Genomic DNA, 17921 nt, shown 5'->3' on the forward strand with positions numbered 1-17921 from the left:
ACACTCTTCTGGACAGTAGACCCATAGGTGGATCCGATTCTCCCTTCCCTCAACATGGTAGCCTTGAAAGCTGAGGTCAATTTTGTCAGCCACTAGGCATCTTGCAAGTCAGTGGAAGTTACCCGCATGCAGCTACCTGCATCTAAGGATGGGCCGTGGGGAGTGACCTCAGCAAAGGCCACTTTGTGTGTTAGCTAGCAGCTGCTCCTACATGGGCTACCCTCCTCTCACTACCACTTAGGATCCTGAATGAGGAAGCCATGCCCCTGAGTGGATACTTCAGTATTTGTTAAAGCCACGGGAAATGATATTTGGAAGTCTCTACTGAAAACTACCCCCACTTCCTCTAGGAGACCCCTGCTAGCTTTCTGTTAGTGTTGCGGCCTGGGCAGTTCTGGAGATTGTCACAGGATATGTCAGGGATCCCTCCCTGGGAAGCTTTGAAGAGAGCTGTGCTCAAGGATGGGTCCCAAAACAATGAAGACACTTCCATGCTTGGCCCAAAGATCACACAGCCTGCCTAGTGGGAGAGCCAGACTGGAACCCGGAATGTAGGACCCTGTGCTGTGGGATGCAGTCAGGTCAAGACTATCCTCCGAGGCCCGCCGCATCCACACCCCTACCCAGAGGCTACGATCTGCTGCCCCTGCCCACCAGGCCCAGAGCTGTGGGTCTTTCTGAGCCCTACCTGAGAGTGGCAGGTGGCGAAGGTGGCACTGTGGATGATGCTGCACTGCTTCTGGGCCCAGGCCTTGCGGTAAGGGTTGGTGGTGCAGGGGTCCTTGGGCACCGGGGCATCTGGGCAGGACAGGGAGAACTTCCAGCTGTTTCCAAACTCTAGCACATCACTCACCACGGCCTGGCTCCGCGTGGTGAAGTCATTGAGGGCATTGCCGTCGAAGTTCCCACACAGGCCGCAGACCCTGCCCTGCAGAAGCACACAGAGAAGGGAGGCTGGGCACAGAACCTGGCCAGGAGCAGAAGAGGGAGGGCCCCCAGCTCCCCTGGGCAGCACCAAGGGAACTTGCATGGGCACAAGGTGTGAAGCAGGTCCTGGGGTACCCCAGAGAGCCCTCTGCCATAGCAAAGGCCAGTGGACAGAACCAGCATCCATCCCAGGCTCCAAAGCACCTGTCGGTGAGTGTGGCTCAACTCTTCACTCTGGAACCTGGCTGTGTAGGTGATCTCTCCTTCCAGGCCAGGTGAGGAGGAAGCCCTTGCTGGCCTGCACTCACCTTGTAATGCTGATGCAGACCAATGAACACGCTGGTCTTCCGGTCCCAGGACACCACCAGCCCACTGCGGGTCTCGATGACCAGGAAGATGCCCATGTAGCGGATCTTGTAGGGCAGATCCCCACCCTGCCCCCTTTCCAACACCTTGAAGCCCCCCTCGTGGAGGATCATCTCATAGCTCTGCAGATGGAGGCACACAGGGACAACAGCTGCAGGTTACTAGGGGCCAGAAGCCAGCCTGCCAACCCTGAGGACCCTCTCCAGCCAGGGAGTTCACGCGCACAGGGGACTGAGGTGTAAGGAACCCTGGTGGAGGGAGTTTGGCCGGAGGATGGCAGGAAGTGCTGGTAGCTAGGGGAGGCTGTGGGAATGTCAGGCTGTGTACTAGCTGAGGAGCCCCCAAAGGCCCACTCTGTCCAGCCCTGTGCCCCATGCCACCTCTCACTCCCCTCGTCCAACCTATTGTTGCCTTCTCAGCTCCTCCCCATCCTTCGAGGGGGAAGCGCCCTGATCCAGAGCTCTTCTTTCTGCCTCGTGAATGCTTTTTCTGAAAGGAATGCCCCAGGCATGGTAGGGTGAATTATGCCCCCCCCCCAAAAAAAAATTGGTCCACAGTTGAATCCCCAGGCTATGTTCCTGTGACCTTATGGGGAAGGGGGTCTTTGCAGGTGATTCAGAGAAGGATCTTCAAATGGGATCAACCTGCATTACATGGCAATGTACTTATGAGAGAGAGGAGAGCACACACAGTGAAGGCCATGAGGGGACACAGGCAGAGACTGCAGTGGAATGGCCACAGGACAAGGACACTGAGGTCCCTAGACCTGACAAGCCATGAAGGGCCCTCCCAGGCCTCTCAGGAGCCTGGCCCTGCATTTCTGATCTGGGACCTCTGGCCCCAGGATGGAGAGGCAGCAAGCATCTGCTGTCCTGAGTCCTGGGCTTGGGCGTGTCCGCTACGAACAAGCACCACGGGAACAGCACTGTGGCAGAGAGCCCAGGATGGAGTTCAGGCTGGGGGGTTGCAGGGGTTGCTCATGTGCTCTCACCCCCAGGAAGAGTCTGATGGCCTTGGAGCAGGTGGTTCCTGTGGTCCCACAGGGGACATTCTCAGTGGTGATGCGGAAAGTCCCGCTGGAGCTGCCATTGCCCCCACAGTAGTCCTGGGCAGGAAGAGATGACGCTGGTCATGGGCCCCAGCCATCAGACTTTGGGAGAGGTGGGGGCACCCACCTGGGCCAGGGTCATGGGCCCCAGCCACCAGCCTTGGAGAGAGGTGGGAGCACCCACCTGGGCCAGGGTGTATTGGCAGCTGCCTTCGAAGCTGTAGCGCTCGCCATCAAAGGTGATAAAGTGGCCATCCCCATAGGCCACACAGGTGCCCAGGCAGGGCTGGCTGCTGCACTCCCACCGGCGGTTCCTGCAGGTGCTGTTAGACGGTGGGGTGGGGGGTTGCTCACAGAGCTTGCCCTCTGAGGCTGCTGGCCATGCCTGTGCCTGCATTCTGCCCCCTCCAGGCTCAGGGGCATACTTGTGGCAAGGGCAACCTTGCTGTGGGCATGCATCCTGTCACCTTGGGTCAGAAACCCAGGCCCCTTCTCCACAGAATGGGGTCCTATAAGCATGGCCACCTGCCAAGGCTCTGCTACACCCAGGCCATTTCAAGTCACTGTCCCCATGTACACCCCCAAGCCCGGTGACTCTAAGGGGATCAAGACCTACCAGGTGTTGCAGTCGACCCGGATGGTGGCCCCCGGCTTGTAGGATGCCTCATTGTGGACACAGGGGCAGTCCTCCTTGGCAACGCAGCCCCCACTCCCATCTGCCACCAGCCCCGGGGGACACATGCAGCCTGAGACACAGTGTGTGCTGAACTATGGGGCACAGGGAGTCTGGGTCAGGGACTAGGAGAGGCCTGTTTGCCCCAGTTCAGGGTTTTAGGACACCAAGTGGACACTGTCCATCCTAGGAGTGTCCAAACAGAAGCCACACAGGTGTGGAGTATCTGGGTCCACAAAGCTCACAGCCATTGGTCCCCCAGAGGCATCAGGACCCAGGATCATCACAGGCTGCATCCCCCTAGCTTAGGATCTCAGCTGGGGCCATGGGCTGTGCCATGGCTGTGCCCGGAAAGACTCACACAGTCCATGTCCAAGGAGTGGCAGCTCCTGAGGCACTCGACCCCTGGGGTGCCCGCTGAGACATTGCTGCAGTCCAGATACATCATGGGCGCCACACACCCTGGGGAGATCAAGCACGTGGGAGAGGCCCAGGGACCCCCAGTCGGCTGACTCCATCCTGCTGCTGTGAATGCTGCCCAGGTCACTCTGAATGCTGCCCAGGTGGTGTAGCCCAGGACCCCAACCTCAAGGGCAACCTCCGCACTGTGGGACAGACTCCTGGCCTTTCTCCAACTTGAGCAACTCTGCTGGGCCTGAGGCAGGGTCTAGGCAGGGACTGATGGCCCCAGGGCGCTGGGCAGGGCGGGTGCTTTACCCAATGCGGCCGTCTGCGTCAGGGCTCCCAGGCAGCTCAGCTTCCCATCTGCACATGAGCTGCAAGAGACAGGCCAGCCTGCTCTGGACCCAGCGTCTCCCACAGACTCCACCCCAGGCTTCCTGCACCCCCCAAGGGCCGGCCCTCTCCAGGCCGCCCCACCTCCTGAAGAGACGGGGAAGCTGCTCCTGGGGCCTCTGTGGAGGTCCCCACCCAGAAAAGGCAGGTGCATGTTCAGGAAGGCAGCTGGACATAGGGAGGAGGACATGGCCCTCAGCCTGTCCTACCGTTTGGACCCAGAATGTCACTCAAAGGCCTGCATGCCAAAGGCTTGGCAGCCAGTCTTTGGAGCTATGGGGAGGAGTGGAGGAGCGAGGTCACTGGGGCAGGTAAAGGGGATGTTGAGGGGATGTGGGACCCTGGCCCCTCTCTCACTCTCTGGCTCCCCGCCATGCAGTGTGCAAGTTTGCCACAACATCCTGCCTCACACAGCAGCAGAGCCAGCCTGCAACCTCCAAAACTGTGGCTAGAGTAACCCCCGGCATAGGTTGGCCTCAGGTTTCATGTCACGGTGATGGAAACTGACTGACGGGGCTTGTGAAGAAACTGCCTTCAAGGCAGGGAAAGAGTGGGGTCGGGCACACCCTGCTGGCCCCAGTGAGAACTGCCTGGCAGGAGGCCCACCAGGCCTACACCGCCACCACTCTCTGGTCCCCAAGACCCTCACACAACCTCCAGACCTCTTGGTAGAGGGCCTGGCAGGTGTCCTCCCCCAGCCTGGTCCCTTTGTGTCTCAGACCCCTTCGGGGATGGGATGGGGCACAGAAATATCTGGCATGGACAGACCTGCAGCCGGACCCTGCCTGCCTGGGCTGAGGGCAGCAATGAGTTGTGAGGGTGGCTTGGAGGGGCGAGGGGTACAGGGAGCTCAGGCCCGCCCCATCCATGGCCCTCCTTACCACACCATGCTGTTTTCCTGCACGGTCTCCCCATTGGCCACCATGGTGCCGTGCAAGTAGCAGGGGCACTTCTGGGGGGGCACACACACGCCTGCGTCATTCAGGAAGGTGTTCTCGGGGCAGGTGCAGCCATCCACAGGCACAAAGCTGACACTGCAGGTGGTGTCGGCCTCACTCAGGGCATGGCAGGTGGGCGGGCAGGTGTCCACCACATACTGGTAGCTCTGAGACTTGGGGCAATTGCTCATGTACTTGGCTGTGTGGGTCAGGGTGAGGGACAGTCAGTGGCTGGCCACCTGGCCCAACCCCCCCACCTCCTCTGACTGGAACGGTGAACGTCCTCATGAGGTTGGGTGGGGACACACAAAGCTCTTGGCCAAGAATCCAGTAAGCCATCACTGTCCCCCACCAAGGCCCGCAAGCCCCACTCCCACCCATGAGGCCTAGACAGCTGTTGAGGGGACCCCATCCTCTGAGGGGGTACCCCAGCTGGCACTCACTGCAGACACCGGCCCTCCAGCCACGCAGCAGCACACCCTCAGCAGCACAGGCCTGCACGTAGGAGGACAGGGCCGCACACATGCAGTCCTCGCTCTTCTCGCAGTTGCACGTGTCGAACATGCAGTTCTGGGGGCCAGAGACATCAGGCTCAGGGACCTGGTCCCCAGGGTCCCTCATCCCCATTATTTCTTCCCCCCTTCATCCACCCAGGGTCAGGACTCAAAGACAGATGGCCCATGTGGGGGATTTGACAGGAGGGCCTCATGTTAGGAGCAGAGCTTGAGGTCATCTTGGAGAAGTGGTGGCAGGCCAGCAGAGTGGAGTCTGCTCTGAAGGCCAGGTCGGGACTGGGTAAATCTGGGGTCCACAGGACTAGGACAGGCCCAACTTGCGTGGAGATACTTCACTCAGGATGATCTGTGGGGGGATGTGTGGCTAGGTGGGAAGGGGAAACTGAGGAAGGGTCTGGTGAGAGGCAGTGTCAACAGGATGGGCATGGGGGTGAGCTGGGCTCTGTCATCAGAGAACACCCCCAGGGCTAGGGTTACATGCTTTTTAGAACTTTGGACTTCCAGAAAAGTGACCCCCAAGCCACCTGTTGTGGGTTAAATTGTGTCTGCAAAAAGGTGCCCCAGAGTTCTGCCCAGCTCCTATGGACAGGCCAAGTGTGCAAAGAACGGAGTAAAGTCAAGGCCAAGCCGTGGCCCTCTTCCAGTGACTGGCGTCCTCATGAGAGTGAAGTGTTGACACAGAGCAGACGTCCACATGGAGCCTAAGGCCAGAAGGACCCTCTCCGGGAGCTTCCAGGACTCTTGCTTCTGGCTACATGCCAATGCTGTCCGTCAGCTCCAAATGGGCAGTTCTCCCTTCAGGGCTCTCCCAGTCCGCGGGAGGCAGGGTGTGGGGGGGGGATGAGGCCCTGATGAGGCAGGGGAGCTCCCAGGGCTCCTCTCCAGCCGCCCCCCACAGCCCACCCCAGCCGCTCATGGACTCTGACCGAGTAGAAGGATGAGGGGTTGATGGTGGAGTGGCAAGCGGAGAAGGGGCCTGTGCGGTTGGTCAGCAGTGAGCACCAGTGCTGGGCGTAGTTCTCTGGAGAGGGAGAGAAGTGGCTACTGCCCCTCACTGGCCTCTCAGCCAGGGAATGGGGCTGCAATGTGGGGCTTCCACCATCATGCCCAGGGGGCCTCCCTCCTTAACTCTAACCCGCTCATGCTATCTGCCTACATAAGGCCACTCAAGCCCTGCCAGAGTCCCTGTGGTCCCAGGGTCAGTCAGGGCTGCCTGGTGGGATTGTGGGGGAGAGGGTACCGTTCTCCACACTGAGTGAGCAGGGGTCCTCGAAGATGTTCTTGGCGTTGGGGCAGGCAGCCTGGGTCTTCCAGGTGTTGGAGAAGGCGGCACCTGTGCCCTCCACCACGCCACTGAGGGCCATGAAGTCATCAGCTTGGTTCTGGTTGAAGTTCCCACACAGCCCTGGGGGCAGGAGCCAGGCAGCAGGTACAGCAAGTTGTCCACTCAGCCTGTCCTCCCCAGTCCTCAAGGCAGATCAAGGGGGAACTCCCCTGGGGTTGCTTCCAGAACCATCTGCAGATAAGCTGGGTAGAGGCTGGCCTGAGCTGGGACAGCACAGCTTGCTCTCTGCTTTTTGGCCACTTCCCTGGCCACCAGTCAGCTCTCAGGCATCCTGGGCTGATGCTGGGGTCTCCAGCACTTCCTGTCCACTGCCAGCCTCTGTCTACCCACTGCCTTGCAGCCTCCAGCTGTGTACAGACCTCCACCCCAGCCCAGCCCCCAAACCACCAGGGCCTCACCACACATCTGGCCGTGGTAGGCGGGGTCCAGCCTGAGATACACCTGCATGAGGGGCACCAGCTGCACCTGCACCTGCAGGCCAAGGCCTGTCTGCACCAGGATGAAGAAGGACGTGGGTCTGAAGATGGTGATGTTGGCTGTGGTGGAGGGGTGGATTGTCAGGGGTACTTGGAGCCTGGCTAGCCAGACAGGCAGTGCTGCCTGGGACAGGTAGCAACTGGACCCAGCCACCCTGCTGGATCCTGCAGCAGAGGCAGGAGCTCTCCTGCCTGTGGCCCACAGTATTCACAGGTCCTGAAGGACTGCTAACCTCCCAAGAGGGCAGGTCCCCACAGCATCCTGGGGCAGGACCTTTGCCACCCCCAAGTTGTAGGTAAGAGGCCATGAAGGACTTGCGGGGGAAGAGCTGGACCTGCTGGGCTCAGGGGCTGACCCTACTTGGGAGGTGCTGAACCTAGCCCGGTGTCTCAGGAAGCTACGCACCTGCTGACACAGGCAGCTGGGTGTAAATGGAGTTCATGAACACGCCACCGCTGGCCTGGATCCGGATGGTCTGGAGGGGCAGGGTCACGGTCAGTGGCTGGAGGAGCTGTTGTGGCAGCCAGCCCCAGCTGGCCACCCAAAGGGGAGCGAGCTCTGGCCTGGGGACCCCACAGGGACAGAGCCAGAGGGAAGCTCAGGGTGACAGGCGTGGTGGGCCCCAGAACTGTCCACCTGGGAAGTGGCTGCCCCGGGAGCCAAAGCAGGGGGTCTGACTCATCTCCCAGGCCTCCCCCTCTGCTACTCCCAGCCCAGGGCATGGTGGTGCACAGGACTGGTCTCTCACCGTGTCCCCACCGTTGAGGCTGAGTGTCACTCCTCTGAGACAGTTCTCTGTGTCTGTCCGGCCGCATTTCCGCAGCTCAGCCAGCACAGTGAAGCTGCTGTCGGCACACTTCTGTTGGGAGACCGCGTGTGTGTGAGCTGAGTGTGGGACAGGAGCATCCCTATGCCCAATGCTGATGAGGGCTGGATGTGACCCCGTGGAAAAGTGGCCTTGGCACCAGGTCACCTCCAGGCAGCTTGTCTCGGGGCCTGGGGCTTCCCTCCCAGCAGGGGAGTGCCCCCAAGCAGACAGCCACCAGGAACCCTCACTAGGGTGGGAGGGCTGAGGGACTCAGAGGGCCTGCCAGGGCCGCACCTTGGACAGAAGGTAGTTGCAGTCTCCGTGGACATCGTATGTCTTCTTGTCATAGGTGGAGATGTGGGACCCTCCCTGCACAGAGCAGGTGCCAGGGCACGGCTGGTCCTGACATTGCCACAGACCCCCAAAGCAGGTGCTGGGTGGAAAGACCATAAGCAGGAGAGGTGTGGGGAAGAGGCGGGCCCACCCCTCCCACCCTGTCAAGGCCAGGGGCCCACCAGGAGCTGCAGGTGGTAGTAAAGGAGGTCCCGGGCATGTAGGTGTGGCCGCTGTGGGTGCAGGGGCACTGTGCCAGAGGCAGGCAGCCAGAGTGCGTGATGTCGTCCAGCACCATGCCTGGGGAAGGGATGAGGGGGCTAGTGAGCACAGGGCCCCCCTGTGCACAGATGGGGACACTGAGGCATAGAGAAAGGTCACCTTCCCAGGGTGTGGGGGCATCTTGCCTCTAAGACCACAGCCTCAGAAGTAGAAGAAGAGCCCCTAGACTGGGACACTACCCCTGCCTGAACCCTGGTGGCTTGGGGTGAGCACTGTGTCCTCTGGCCTGCTTCTCCACCTGGCTCCTGGGCTCTGTGACACCTGTGCTGCCTCCTCCCACAGGACATCAGGTCTCTGGCTTCCTAACAGTGCCCACCCCAACCTTGACCCTTGGGTGGGACCCCAGGTAGGGCCCTCCAGCCCTCCAAGGTGAGGAGGGCTGTCCTGGACCCTCAGCAGATGCAGGGGTCAGATGTTGGAGACAGTGACCCTGAAGGTGGGGCAAAGGGCACAGGCCTGCCTGGAGGGCAGAAGCAGCCAGCCACACAGTGGTCCTCGCAGAGCTGGGAGCGCTGGGGATTGGAGCAGGTGTCTGTGCAGGACGAGCCACACTCCTGGTGCTGCATGTTCATGGGGCACGTCCGTGCTGCAATAGGGAGGCGGCCCTTAGCCCAGGCGTCCCAGCCAACCACTCAGGTCAGCTGGGACTGCACCCATTCCCTGCCTCCATGTCCACCAAGGTCCCCCAAAGGTGTCTCCTGGGAGAGGCAGGATGTGAGGGACGCCTGGGCCCCATGCCTCCCACATGCCCTTCTTCCCAGCATGCCCTGAGGCCCTGACACATGTCTGCTCACTGTGCCTGAGGTCCAGGTCCTCCCTCTGGGCCCCCAGCCCCCGAGGTTTCACTTCCGTGTTGTCTCCACAGCTATCCCGCACCTGCCTCTCTCCTCACTTGCTCCTCTTTTTGGGGCCCCTGAGTAGCCATCTCTTCCCTGTTGTCTCTCCAGCCAGATGCCGGGCACTGGCTCCCAGTGTATGCCCTGGGCCCTGTGGGGGGCACTCACGGCAGAGTTTGGGGCCCCTCCAGTTCTGTGGCTGGCCCCCTGCTTGGGCACACTGGCGGGAATACTCGGCAATGGTCGCACAGGGGCATGTGGGGCAGTGGCACAGATCCTGGACACAGGCGGTCACATACGGATCGGGGTCCACCAGCTTATTGCACTCAGCGAAGGCCGGGCCCAGCAGGGTGCAGTGGCAGATGTCCTCCTGGGGGGGACAGGGAGGCTGTAGGATTGCCACGGTGCTTATCGGGGGACACTGCCCCTTACAGACCAGACCAAGGAATCCCTCCTTCCCCTTGAGATTCCTTCCACCCACCCACCCACCCACCTACCCATTCCAGGCCACATCCGAAGGAGGAGTCCTCTGTGATATTGGTAAGGGCTTCTTGTTCTGGGATCTCTGGGTGCCTCCTGGGCCCAACCTGATAGAGGCAGGCACTTGGGCTTCTGGTGTCTGCCACCCACCCACCTGGAGCCTGTGTGCCCTAGATTCACCCAACTTCCCTGGCCCATTCTGTTCTGCTGGTGGGCGCTGGGCTGACTGCCTTCCTGGGGTCCGAACACCAGTGCCCAGCCCCTGACTGTGTGGGAACCAGAGACCCACTCTCCTCTGTCAGGCCAGGACGCTCCTCAGACCTGAGACCATGGCCTGACTGTGCCATGGTCCCACATCAGCTGCCAAGGCTCCTGCTGTTCCTACCCCCTGGGGTCACATGGAGAAAGTACTCACTTCATATGTGCAGTTGTTGTCCAGTGAGGGCAGGGGGTCCTGGCAAGTCTCCGTAGGACCATCCAGCTTCTGCAGGTTCCCAAACTGGAGAGGGCTCAGCCTGGTGTCTACCAGAGAGAAAGCACAGTGTGGGTAGAACTGCCGGCTCTGGAGCTGGGGAGATGGTGTGTGGGTAGAGCTGCAGGCTCAGGAGCCGGGAGACAGACCCTCTGCAGTCAGCCAACAGGAGAATCCCACACCCAGAATCCCACACCCCCAAAATGGCATACCCGCCCCACTTCCCTCCATGCCGGTGCCCCTGCCCAAATCTGCCTTCCTGGGCTCCCTGGGACTGTTGGCCCTTGGCTGGCTGGGCACACTGGTCCCTGGTCCCTGGCCTCCAGGCAGCACTCACTGTGGACAAAGAATTCATTGCTGGCTGGGAACCCGTTGAAGTCTCCGCACAGCCCACATGTCTGGTTGGCATACTTAGGGTCCAGTTCCAGCTGAGGGCAGAACAGGGGCAGCTCCATTTGGTCACATGGCCCCTGGCTCCAGGGCCTGCCTGGTATGTCCCCCCATTCCACCTGCCCTGGGGGTCAGAAAGGTCCCCTCCAACCCCCTGTATGTCCCTATGATGATGATGCTTACCAGGGCACTGTCCCTCCCATTCCACAGAAAGGTCAGCAGCAGCTGGACGCTGACCTTCACATAGTCACCACTCTGCTCTACCAGGAAGCCAGCACGGCTGTAGGGCAGCTCCTCCCTGGGAAGAAAGTTCCAATCCTCCCTCAGCAGGGCATGAGTGGGTCCCAGTGCCCTGCCAGCTCTGGTCCTGGCCCCACCTGGGAGTCGTGGTAGTGGCGAGGGATTGGGGCCCAGAAGACTGGTGGTGGCTCCCCAGGGCCCTGCTCACCGCTGTCCATTGACAAGCACAGAGCTGTGGGACAGCTCTAGCACCAGCCCCTGGGTCTTGAGGACAATGCGGCTGATGGTGGAACTGGAGCCTGCCAAGCTGCGGCGCAGCTGCAGGTTGAAGTCCTCGTAGGCGGCTCCACAGTGGGCAGAGAACACGTAGTTGCACAGGCCGGGGAAGCGGAAGATGTCGCCGTCGAAGGTCTTGTAGTGGGAGTCGCCCCAGGTGCTGCACACCCGCCCGTTGTGGGCCCGGTTCAGGGCTGCAGGGAGCCGTGTGATGGAGCCACCTCTGCATGTCCCCACCCCACGCCCTCTGCCCACTCTGTGCCAACCCCACAGAGACCAGGCACCTGTGTTGGAGCAGGAAAGCTGGCGGCCACGCTGCTCTTGGAGCTGCGCTGACACACCAGTCCTCCCACCTGCGACAGGGCGCTCTGCCCCAGGGTGCTCAGCAGCTGTCCACAGGGAAGCCTCGGGCCCTGCCCAGAGCTGCCTGGCTGCCCCACACTGTACCACCCTGACCCCCGGGTCCGTGACCCCCACCCCAGCTGGTGGGGGTGCCGCCTACTTACAGCTTGTGCTGGGCATGATGGTGGTAGGTGGAACGACCACAGGCCAGGCAGACGAAGACGGGAGGTAGACTACAAGGGAGGGCCAGGTCACTTGGAGTGCCCTTCCCAGGCCCCTGCCCTCTGTGATACCCACCCCGGGGACATTGGGGAGCCCAGGACTAATGCATTGGTCCAGGTGGCAGGGCTGTCCTGTTCTTCATTGCTCACCTCTGGACACTCCCAGACCCTGGAAGCACTCCTACCCTGTGTGTCTCTGTCTGCATGAGTTGTGTGTGTATGTGTGTGCACACGTGCTCGCTCACACACATGGGAGCATCTGATCCTGTGCTCCACACTCTGTCTTCTCTGGAACTCCTTATGCCTGGCACCATCCAGGAGGGTCTTGGTGGGACACATGGCTATGTGAAAAGGTGTCACCTTGCCTGGCTGGAACCCTCTGCCTGGTCAGGAGCCCTCATACCAGAGCCTAGGACACATACCACTATTTGTCCTGTGATGGTCCTGGGTGGGTTCTGGGTTCCCCAAGCTCAGCTCCTCATGGCCCTGCGTCTCTGCAGGAAAGGGGATGGAAACCAAAGAGAAGCCAGACCTATCAGCAGCCTTGACCATGACAGGCTCTGGCCTGAGGCCCATCTCTGCACAGCAGCTCTGGGAACTGGACAGGACTCGGCCCAGCACCGGCAGCCCTGCCTACTGTGTGCCCCAACCCTGCCACTCAACACACAGAAGCTGGCTGGCTGCCTGGGAGCTCCGTGCTGCCCCCAGGCAAAGTGAGCCCTGCCAGTGACACTCGTCTCTCGAGTGACAGGGCAGGTGCCCCCACCAGCTCAAGGAAGAGAATGGAATCGGGAAATGGTCCTGGTCCCTGAACCATGGCTACCATCTAGGGGGTTCTGCCCCATCCCTCCTGTCCCAGGGGACAAAGACCAGCTTTGTGAGGGTGGACCACAGTTGAAGATTTCCAGGTGTGACCTAGCAGAAACCCAAGACCAGAACCAGGTCCCAGTTGGAACCATGAGTCAGATCAGGTATCCGGCTCCCGGTATGGGGATGGTTGTCCAAGGTGACCTGAACTGCCCGCTGCCTCTCGGCAAAGCTGCGTCCACCAGCCTGACTTCTGGGGAGCCTGGAGGGGGCAGCTTCAACCTCACAGGCTCCCAGGGCCCTGGTGGCTCAGGTGAGGCCAGCTGCTCTACAAGGGGCCAGGTCCCCCCTCTGGCACTCAGGCCTGGACACAGCCACACTCACTCGATGCCACAGCAGCTCAGCCTCCTGTTTGATTTTCCCAGCCATGTCCTGCTGGAGACCGGAAACCGCAGGGACTGGCCGTGCATGAATCCCATTCAAGGACCCTGCTTGACTGCTTTTCCCAGAAGCACGGCCACTCCCTCTCAGCACCCCTAGCCCCAGACCCACAGCCCCTCCCCAGCACAGATGGCCCAGCCTGGCCCCTGCCACCTACTGTTTCAGTCTCAACAATGCCAGGTGTCACACCCGGATCAAACCACCCCCAACCTGTGTGCATCTGCCCTGTGCAGGCCCTCCTCAGGCCAGGCAGCCTGCGTCTCCATCTCTGTCACTGGCAGAGAAATGCCAGCTGTCAGCCACTGGGAGCACCTGGTCTGGATACACACTCCCATGAGCTGACGTGTCTAGGAGAGACCTGAATCCCTCTGCAGGGTCCAGCTTACCCCATCAGCCACAGCTGTGACAAAAATCAAGTCCACTTCTGGCTTTACTTGCCCCCACCAAACCAGAGAGGAGGAAGCCACTCATGAGGCAGGCCCACCCTGCTCAGGCCCCCAAGAGCCTGGATAGAAGGGCACATGTCTGAGCAGAGCAGGCTAGCATCCAAACCTGGCAGCGGGCATGGCCTCCACAGCTTTCCCCGGCCCTGGAGAAGGAATCACCCCAGCCCCAGTCCTCTAAGAACCCCCATGCCTCCTGGTCACAGGAGGTGATCTCGTGTCTGCCCAGGCCCTGAGCTCCAGTGGGAGCAGAGCTGGGGAGGCTGGGCCCCAGGCAGCCATGCCCAGCTCACTGGGGCCATGTCTTTCCCTGATGACAGTAAGTATTAGCACCGTGGCTTTCCCAAGAATAGACAGCTAAGAGAAACAGCTGGGTGACAAGGGCCATGCAGCCTGTGTGGCCTAAGATGCATGGCAGGCAGGCAGGATGTTAGGAACCCAGGTCAGCCCTGGGCTCAGGTGGCAGCTCTGGGCCTTCCTTGTCCACCTGGCTCTAGCCCTATTACCCAGACATAGTTCCCCCCTTACCAGGAGGCCCAGCCCCACTGGGGGTGCTCTGCCAGCTGTTATCCCAGCTGTGGGGGACAGGCTGGTCCTGGGCAGAGGACCATGTCGGGGCTGCCCCTCCTCACTGTGAAGCTGGGCCTCTCAGAGCCCCGGGGAGACCCCAGCCAGGCCTCTTGCCCATGGCCTCTCCTGCTCCAACCTGAAGCCAAGATCCTCAGGGGTTCCTCCCAGGGCCCTGCCCCGAGGCTGAGGATCTTCTCCCCAACACCCTCAGCCCAGCTGGTCTCTGGTTCCTGGCACTATGTTGGCCCGAGTGGGACGTGGGCTGAGGACCCAGGAGTCCCATGAGGCCAGGAGGCATGGTGTCAGACATGTGGAGAGGGCATTGTGTCCAGCTGGTCAGGAAAATGCCCAGGTAGAGGCTACCCTACGGGAAAACAGCATCGAGAGAGCGAGGGGCTTTGGCCTTACCTGCCGGCCACACCATGAGCAGGGCTTCGAGGGCCCACACCAGTGCCCAGCTCCTGCTGCTGGTGCCCATCCTGGGGCTGGCACGGCGGGCCGCAGTCGAGGAGGGAGTGGGGCAAGGTGCTCCGTCTCTGGGGGCCTGGGCTTATGTAGTGGAGCACATTGGCCCAGCTTCAAGGCCAGGTAGGGCCCTGTCTGTTCCAGGCAGCCAGGGTGTTTGTTCTTGGGGAGGGGCCGGGGCAGGAAAGAGGCCTGGAGGAGGAAGGATTTGCAGCTCTGTGCCACCAGACAGGGGTCACCCTCTCCACCCCCTGCAGCTTCTGATGATTGGGAGGGAGAGGGCAGGGCCACTGGCCCGGGCTGCTCTGGATACAGAGCTCCTGAACCTGTGGGGAGGGCAGTCACAGACCTGCCCAACGTCAGCTCCTCCTGGAACTTGGCCCACGGAGGAGTGGGCTGGAGGGGTGGAGGGCCTAGCCTGCGTCAGCTCAAGATCCCTGATGAGTGACAAGGCACTGTGGGCAGACTGACTTCTCTAGGGTCATTGCCTGGCTTGGCCCCATGGCTCCTGCTCAGCTCAGGAATGCCCCTTGGTCATCTGTACCTGATCTTTGTGACTCACGGGCTTCCTGGGTGGAGGATCCATGTGCAGCTGGGAGAGCCCTCTGGGAAGGCACGAGGCTTCACTCTACTGGGGAGAGAGGCTCAAGGCTGGCTGGCCAAGGCAGGCCACAAGTGCCTGCATCCCGTACCTCCTCCAGAGCCAGCTTGTCACACCTGTGTGGGGGTGAAGGAGTGTGCACTCCCGGGATCCTGGACATGCCAGGGTGCTGCACACAGGCTGGGGAGTGGTGGCAATGAGGGCCGCTGGGGTTTCCTGGCCCCAGCCTTTAAATGTGCTGGTCAAGCTTCCCAGGCACAGGGTGGCCACTGCTGGACCGTGAACAGCCTCTACCAGCACCCTCTACAGGATGCATACGCGGATGCCCTGGCTTAGCGCTTCTTCCCTGTTTGACAGACACTGGGCTTTCCGTTCCCTGTCTTGCAGTCTGAGAATCTGCCCTGGAGTGGACCCCAGGTTAGGGAGCACCAGGGCCTGTGGCTCAGCCAGCTGCTGGAGCACTCGGGAGTTTTCTAGGTCTGCTTGTTTTGTTTGCTGCAAGATCAGCATCTCCGTAGCCGCACCCTGCTCCCCTGTGTATCTCTGAGGATGAATTTGTAGAGGTGGAATTACTGGGAAAATGGTAACCCATCTTAAAAACGGAACCACTCCATGCCCACTAGGCTGGCTGTGATGAGAGAGAGAGAGAGAGGACAGCGAGGGCTGGCAATGACTTGGAGAAAGCAGAATCCTGCATGCTGAGGGTGGGCTGGAGAAGGGCGTGGCCGCGTGAAGAACAGCCCTCAAAAAGGGGTACTCCCTGGGTTCCTCAAAAAGATGAAACTAAAATCTCTGTGTGATCCAGTATTCCACTCCTAGGTACTTGCCCAAAAGAATCAAAAGCAGGGACTCAGATCCTGGCACCCTGTAGTCCTCACAGCACCCTCCCCAGCTCCTGAGAGGTGGAGCAGCCCACGGTGGATGAGTGACAAACAAAATGTGGTCCAGCTGCACAGGGGAGTACGAGGTTCCAGAGGGCACTCTGATGCATCCTACAAACCTGAGGGCCGAGCTGGGTGAGCTAAGAGGATCACAGAAGGACACTCACATGAGGTCCCTTCTGTGGTCCATCACAGACACGGAGGAGGAGGAGAGGGACTGGGAGAGGGAGTGGTGCTCAGCGGGGCAGCGCTCCAGCTGGGAGGTGAGGAAGCGCCGACAGCCGCGCAGCGTGAGTGCCTAAGGCCCCGGGCACTAAATGTGGTCAGGATGGGGACTTCTGTGTCTTGGACATTGTACCATAATAATGATTTCAAAAGTTTTTGACACACTTTGCTGACTATCACCCCTTGCTTGACCAGTGGCCCCACAGACTGCCCCTGGGCTCAAGAGGGCTGCTGGCCAGGCCGGGACCTGTCTTCCCCTTTGTCCACTGTTCCTTTAATGAAGGCCTGCTGTGGGGAGGCCTCAGGATCCCACAAGGCAGACAGCCTGGTCCTGGGCTGTCCCTAGTGAGCATGGGCTCTGACCTCAGGATCCCAGGCTAGTGTTCCCACTGGCTCGTCCCCACCCCGTCATTCCCAAGTTGCAGGTTCCCAGGGATAAGGTTTTCATGGTCTCCAAAGTTTTCTTTCCTATCCAGCCCACGGCTGCAGGGCTGGAAGGACCCCCACCCTGGCGTGGGGTGGGCTGGTACCCTGGCCTGGACCCTCTGTGCTCATGGGCTGCTCACTCGCTGGACCCCATTCTCCTCGGTCTTCCCACAGGTTGGGCAAAAAGCTGGTGGCAAGAACACCTGGGCACCACCCTGGATGTTGCTAGGTGTGGGTCCACTGCCTGGGTGGCCACCTCTCCTCTGCTCCAGCAGCCCTGAGGCCTCTGTCCTTGCTGACCTGGGGTCCGGCGTACTCCAGCCCTTGGTTGCGTCAGGGTGTCCTGCCTGTCCTTGCTCACCTTCTCCTAGACGGAGCTCCTCAGGGGTGGGCTCAGCCCTGTGTTCACTCAGCGCTCAACAAAGCCTGGTGGTAAGGGGGGCAGCTGCAGCCCCAACCCAGGTCCTGCCCTCGTACTGCCTGGGCACCCTCCCATGGACAGGGCAGGACAGGCCCAGAGTGGCCGGTCAGGGTCACGGCTATTGAGACACCCGGATGTGGCCAGCCACCCAGCCTGTTTGCTCAGCCTCCGGGGCCAGTTTACCTCTTCACAGTTGAAGGAGCAGGGAGCAGGGATAAGGAGGAAGGGACACGGCTGTTCCTGCTGGGAAGGGGGAGCTGGCCAGCGGCCCCCCGGGCTGTGCCAGGAACCTGCCCTGTGGCTCTGACGGTGGAACCTGGCCCAGCCTGGGGCAAGTCCCTGTCCATCATTCTAGCCTCTGAGCCCAGACAAAGGGGACTGCACAGAGCCTCGGGAGGGCACATCGCCCTGGACTCATCCCATGAGGAGTGAGGGCCTGCCTTGACCCTGTGGGCCATGACACCTTCCCCAGTCCCCTCCAGAGGCCGTCTCCACATAAGCCACCTCTTGCCACAGCTGCCACCAGCCCAAGCCACCGCCCACTGTCACCAACTGCCCAGCCCTGCTCACCCTCAGCCCTGGTGGACGGCCCTGAGGGCTCAGCCCCGACATAGGATTGTCCACATGGCCCATGGCCCTTGTGCTGTGGCCAATGCTGTGGTGACAACCTGCAGGAGTCCCCAGCTCTCCGTCCCTGGCCGTGCCAGGAGTGGGCTGGCAGGGCCATGTGGTGGCTTTGAGAGCTGTCCCTCTGCCACGGCAGCTGCTCCATTTTACAGTCACACCACAGGGATGCCGTTCGAGTCCCCAGCTGGCTGTCTTCTGTCTGGGGCGAGAGGCAACCTCTGGTTTGGGTGTGCATTCCCTAAGCCTCTCC

The 17921-nt window shown here is 61.0% G+C and overlaps 1 protein-coding gene across 1 annotated transcript in view; it reads right to left on the reverse strand.

Annotated features, from left to right (window-relative positions):
• The window catches only part of MUC5B (mucin 5B, oligomeric mucus/gel-forming), a gene marked incomplete at both ends in the record, with an annotated part of 36139 nt that extends 18462 nt beyond the window's left edge, over window positions 1–17677 (reverse strand). Inside the window, 27 exons of the mRNA XM_081280505.1 lie at window positions 689–928; window positions 1236–1415; window positions 2285–2398; window positions 2526–2664; window positions 2958–3109; window positions 3376–3476; window positions 3732–3790; window positions 4691–4946; window positions 5191–5317; window positions 6189–6283; window positions 6503–6667; window positions 7006–7143; window positions 7490–7559; window positions 7833–7943; window positions 8187–8325; window positions 8408–8525; window positions 8968–9093; window positions 9512–9713; window positions 10239–10345; window positions 10633–10723; window positions 10869–10983; window positions 11134–11652; window positions 11708–11776; window positions 14434–14510; window positions 15183–15207; window positions 16140–16270; window positions 17615–17677. Of these exons, the coding sequence (XP_081136631.1) occupies window positions 689–928; window positions 1236–1415; window positions 2285–2398; window positions 2526–2664; window positions 2958–3109; window positions 3376–3476; window positions 3732–3790; window positions 4691–4946; window positions 5191–5317; window positions 6189–6283; window positions 6503–6667; window positions 7006–7143; window positions 7490–7559; window positions 7833–7943; window positions 8187–8325; window positions 8408–8525; window positions 8968–9093; window positions 9512–9713; window positions 10239–10345; window positions 10633–10723; window positions 10869–10983; window positions 11134–11652; window positions 11708–11776; window positions 14434–14510; window positions 15183–15207; window positions 16140–16270; window positions 17615–17677 (3729 nt within the window). The remainder of the gene's footprint in view (window positions 1–688; window positions 929–1235; window positions 1416–2284; window positions 2399–2525; window positions 2665–2957; window positions 3110–3375; window positions 3477–3731; window positions 3791–4690; window positions 4947–5190; window positions 5318–6188; window positions 6284–6502; window positions 6668–7005; window positions 7144–7489; window positions 7560–7832; window positions 7944–8186; window positions 8326–8407; window positions 8526–8967; window positions 9094–9511; window positions 9714–10238; window positions 10346–10632; window positions 10724–10868; window positions 10984–11133; window positions 11653–11707; window positions 11777–14433; window positions 14511–15182; window positions 15208–16139; window positions 16271–17614) is intronic.
• Between the last annotated feature and the right edge of the window lie 244 nt (window positions 17678–17921).

The sequence above is a fragment of the Spermophilus citellus genome (assembly GCF_964194105.1).
Source record: "Spermophilus citellus genome assembly, chromosome: 2".
Lineage (NCBI taxonomy): Eukaryota > Metazoa > Chordata > Mammalia > Rodentia > Sciuridae > Spermophilus > Spermophilus citellus.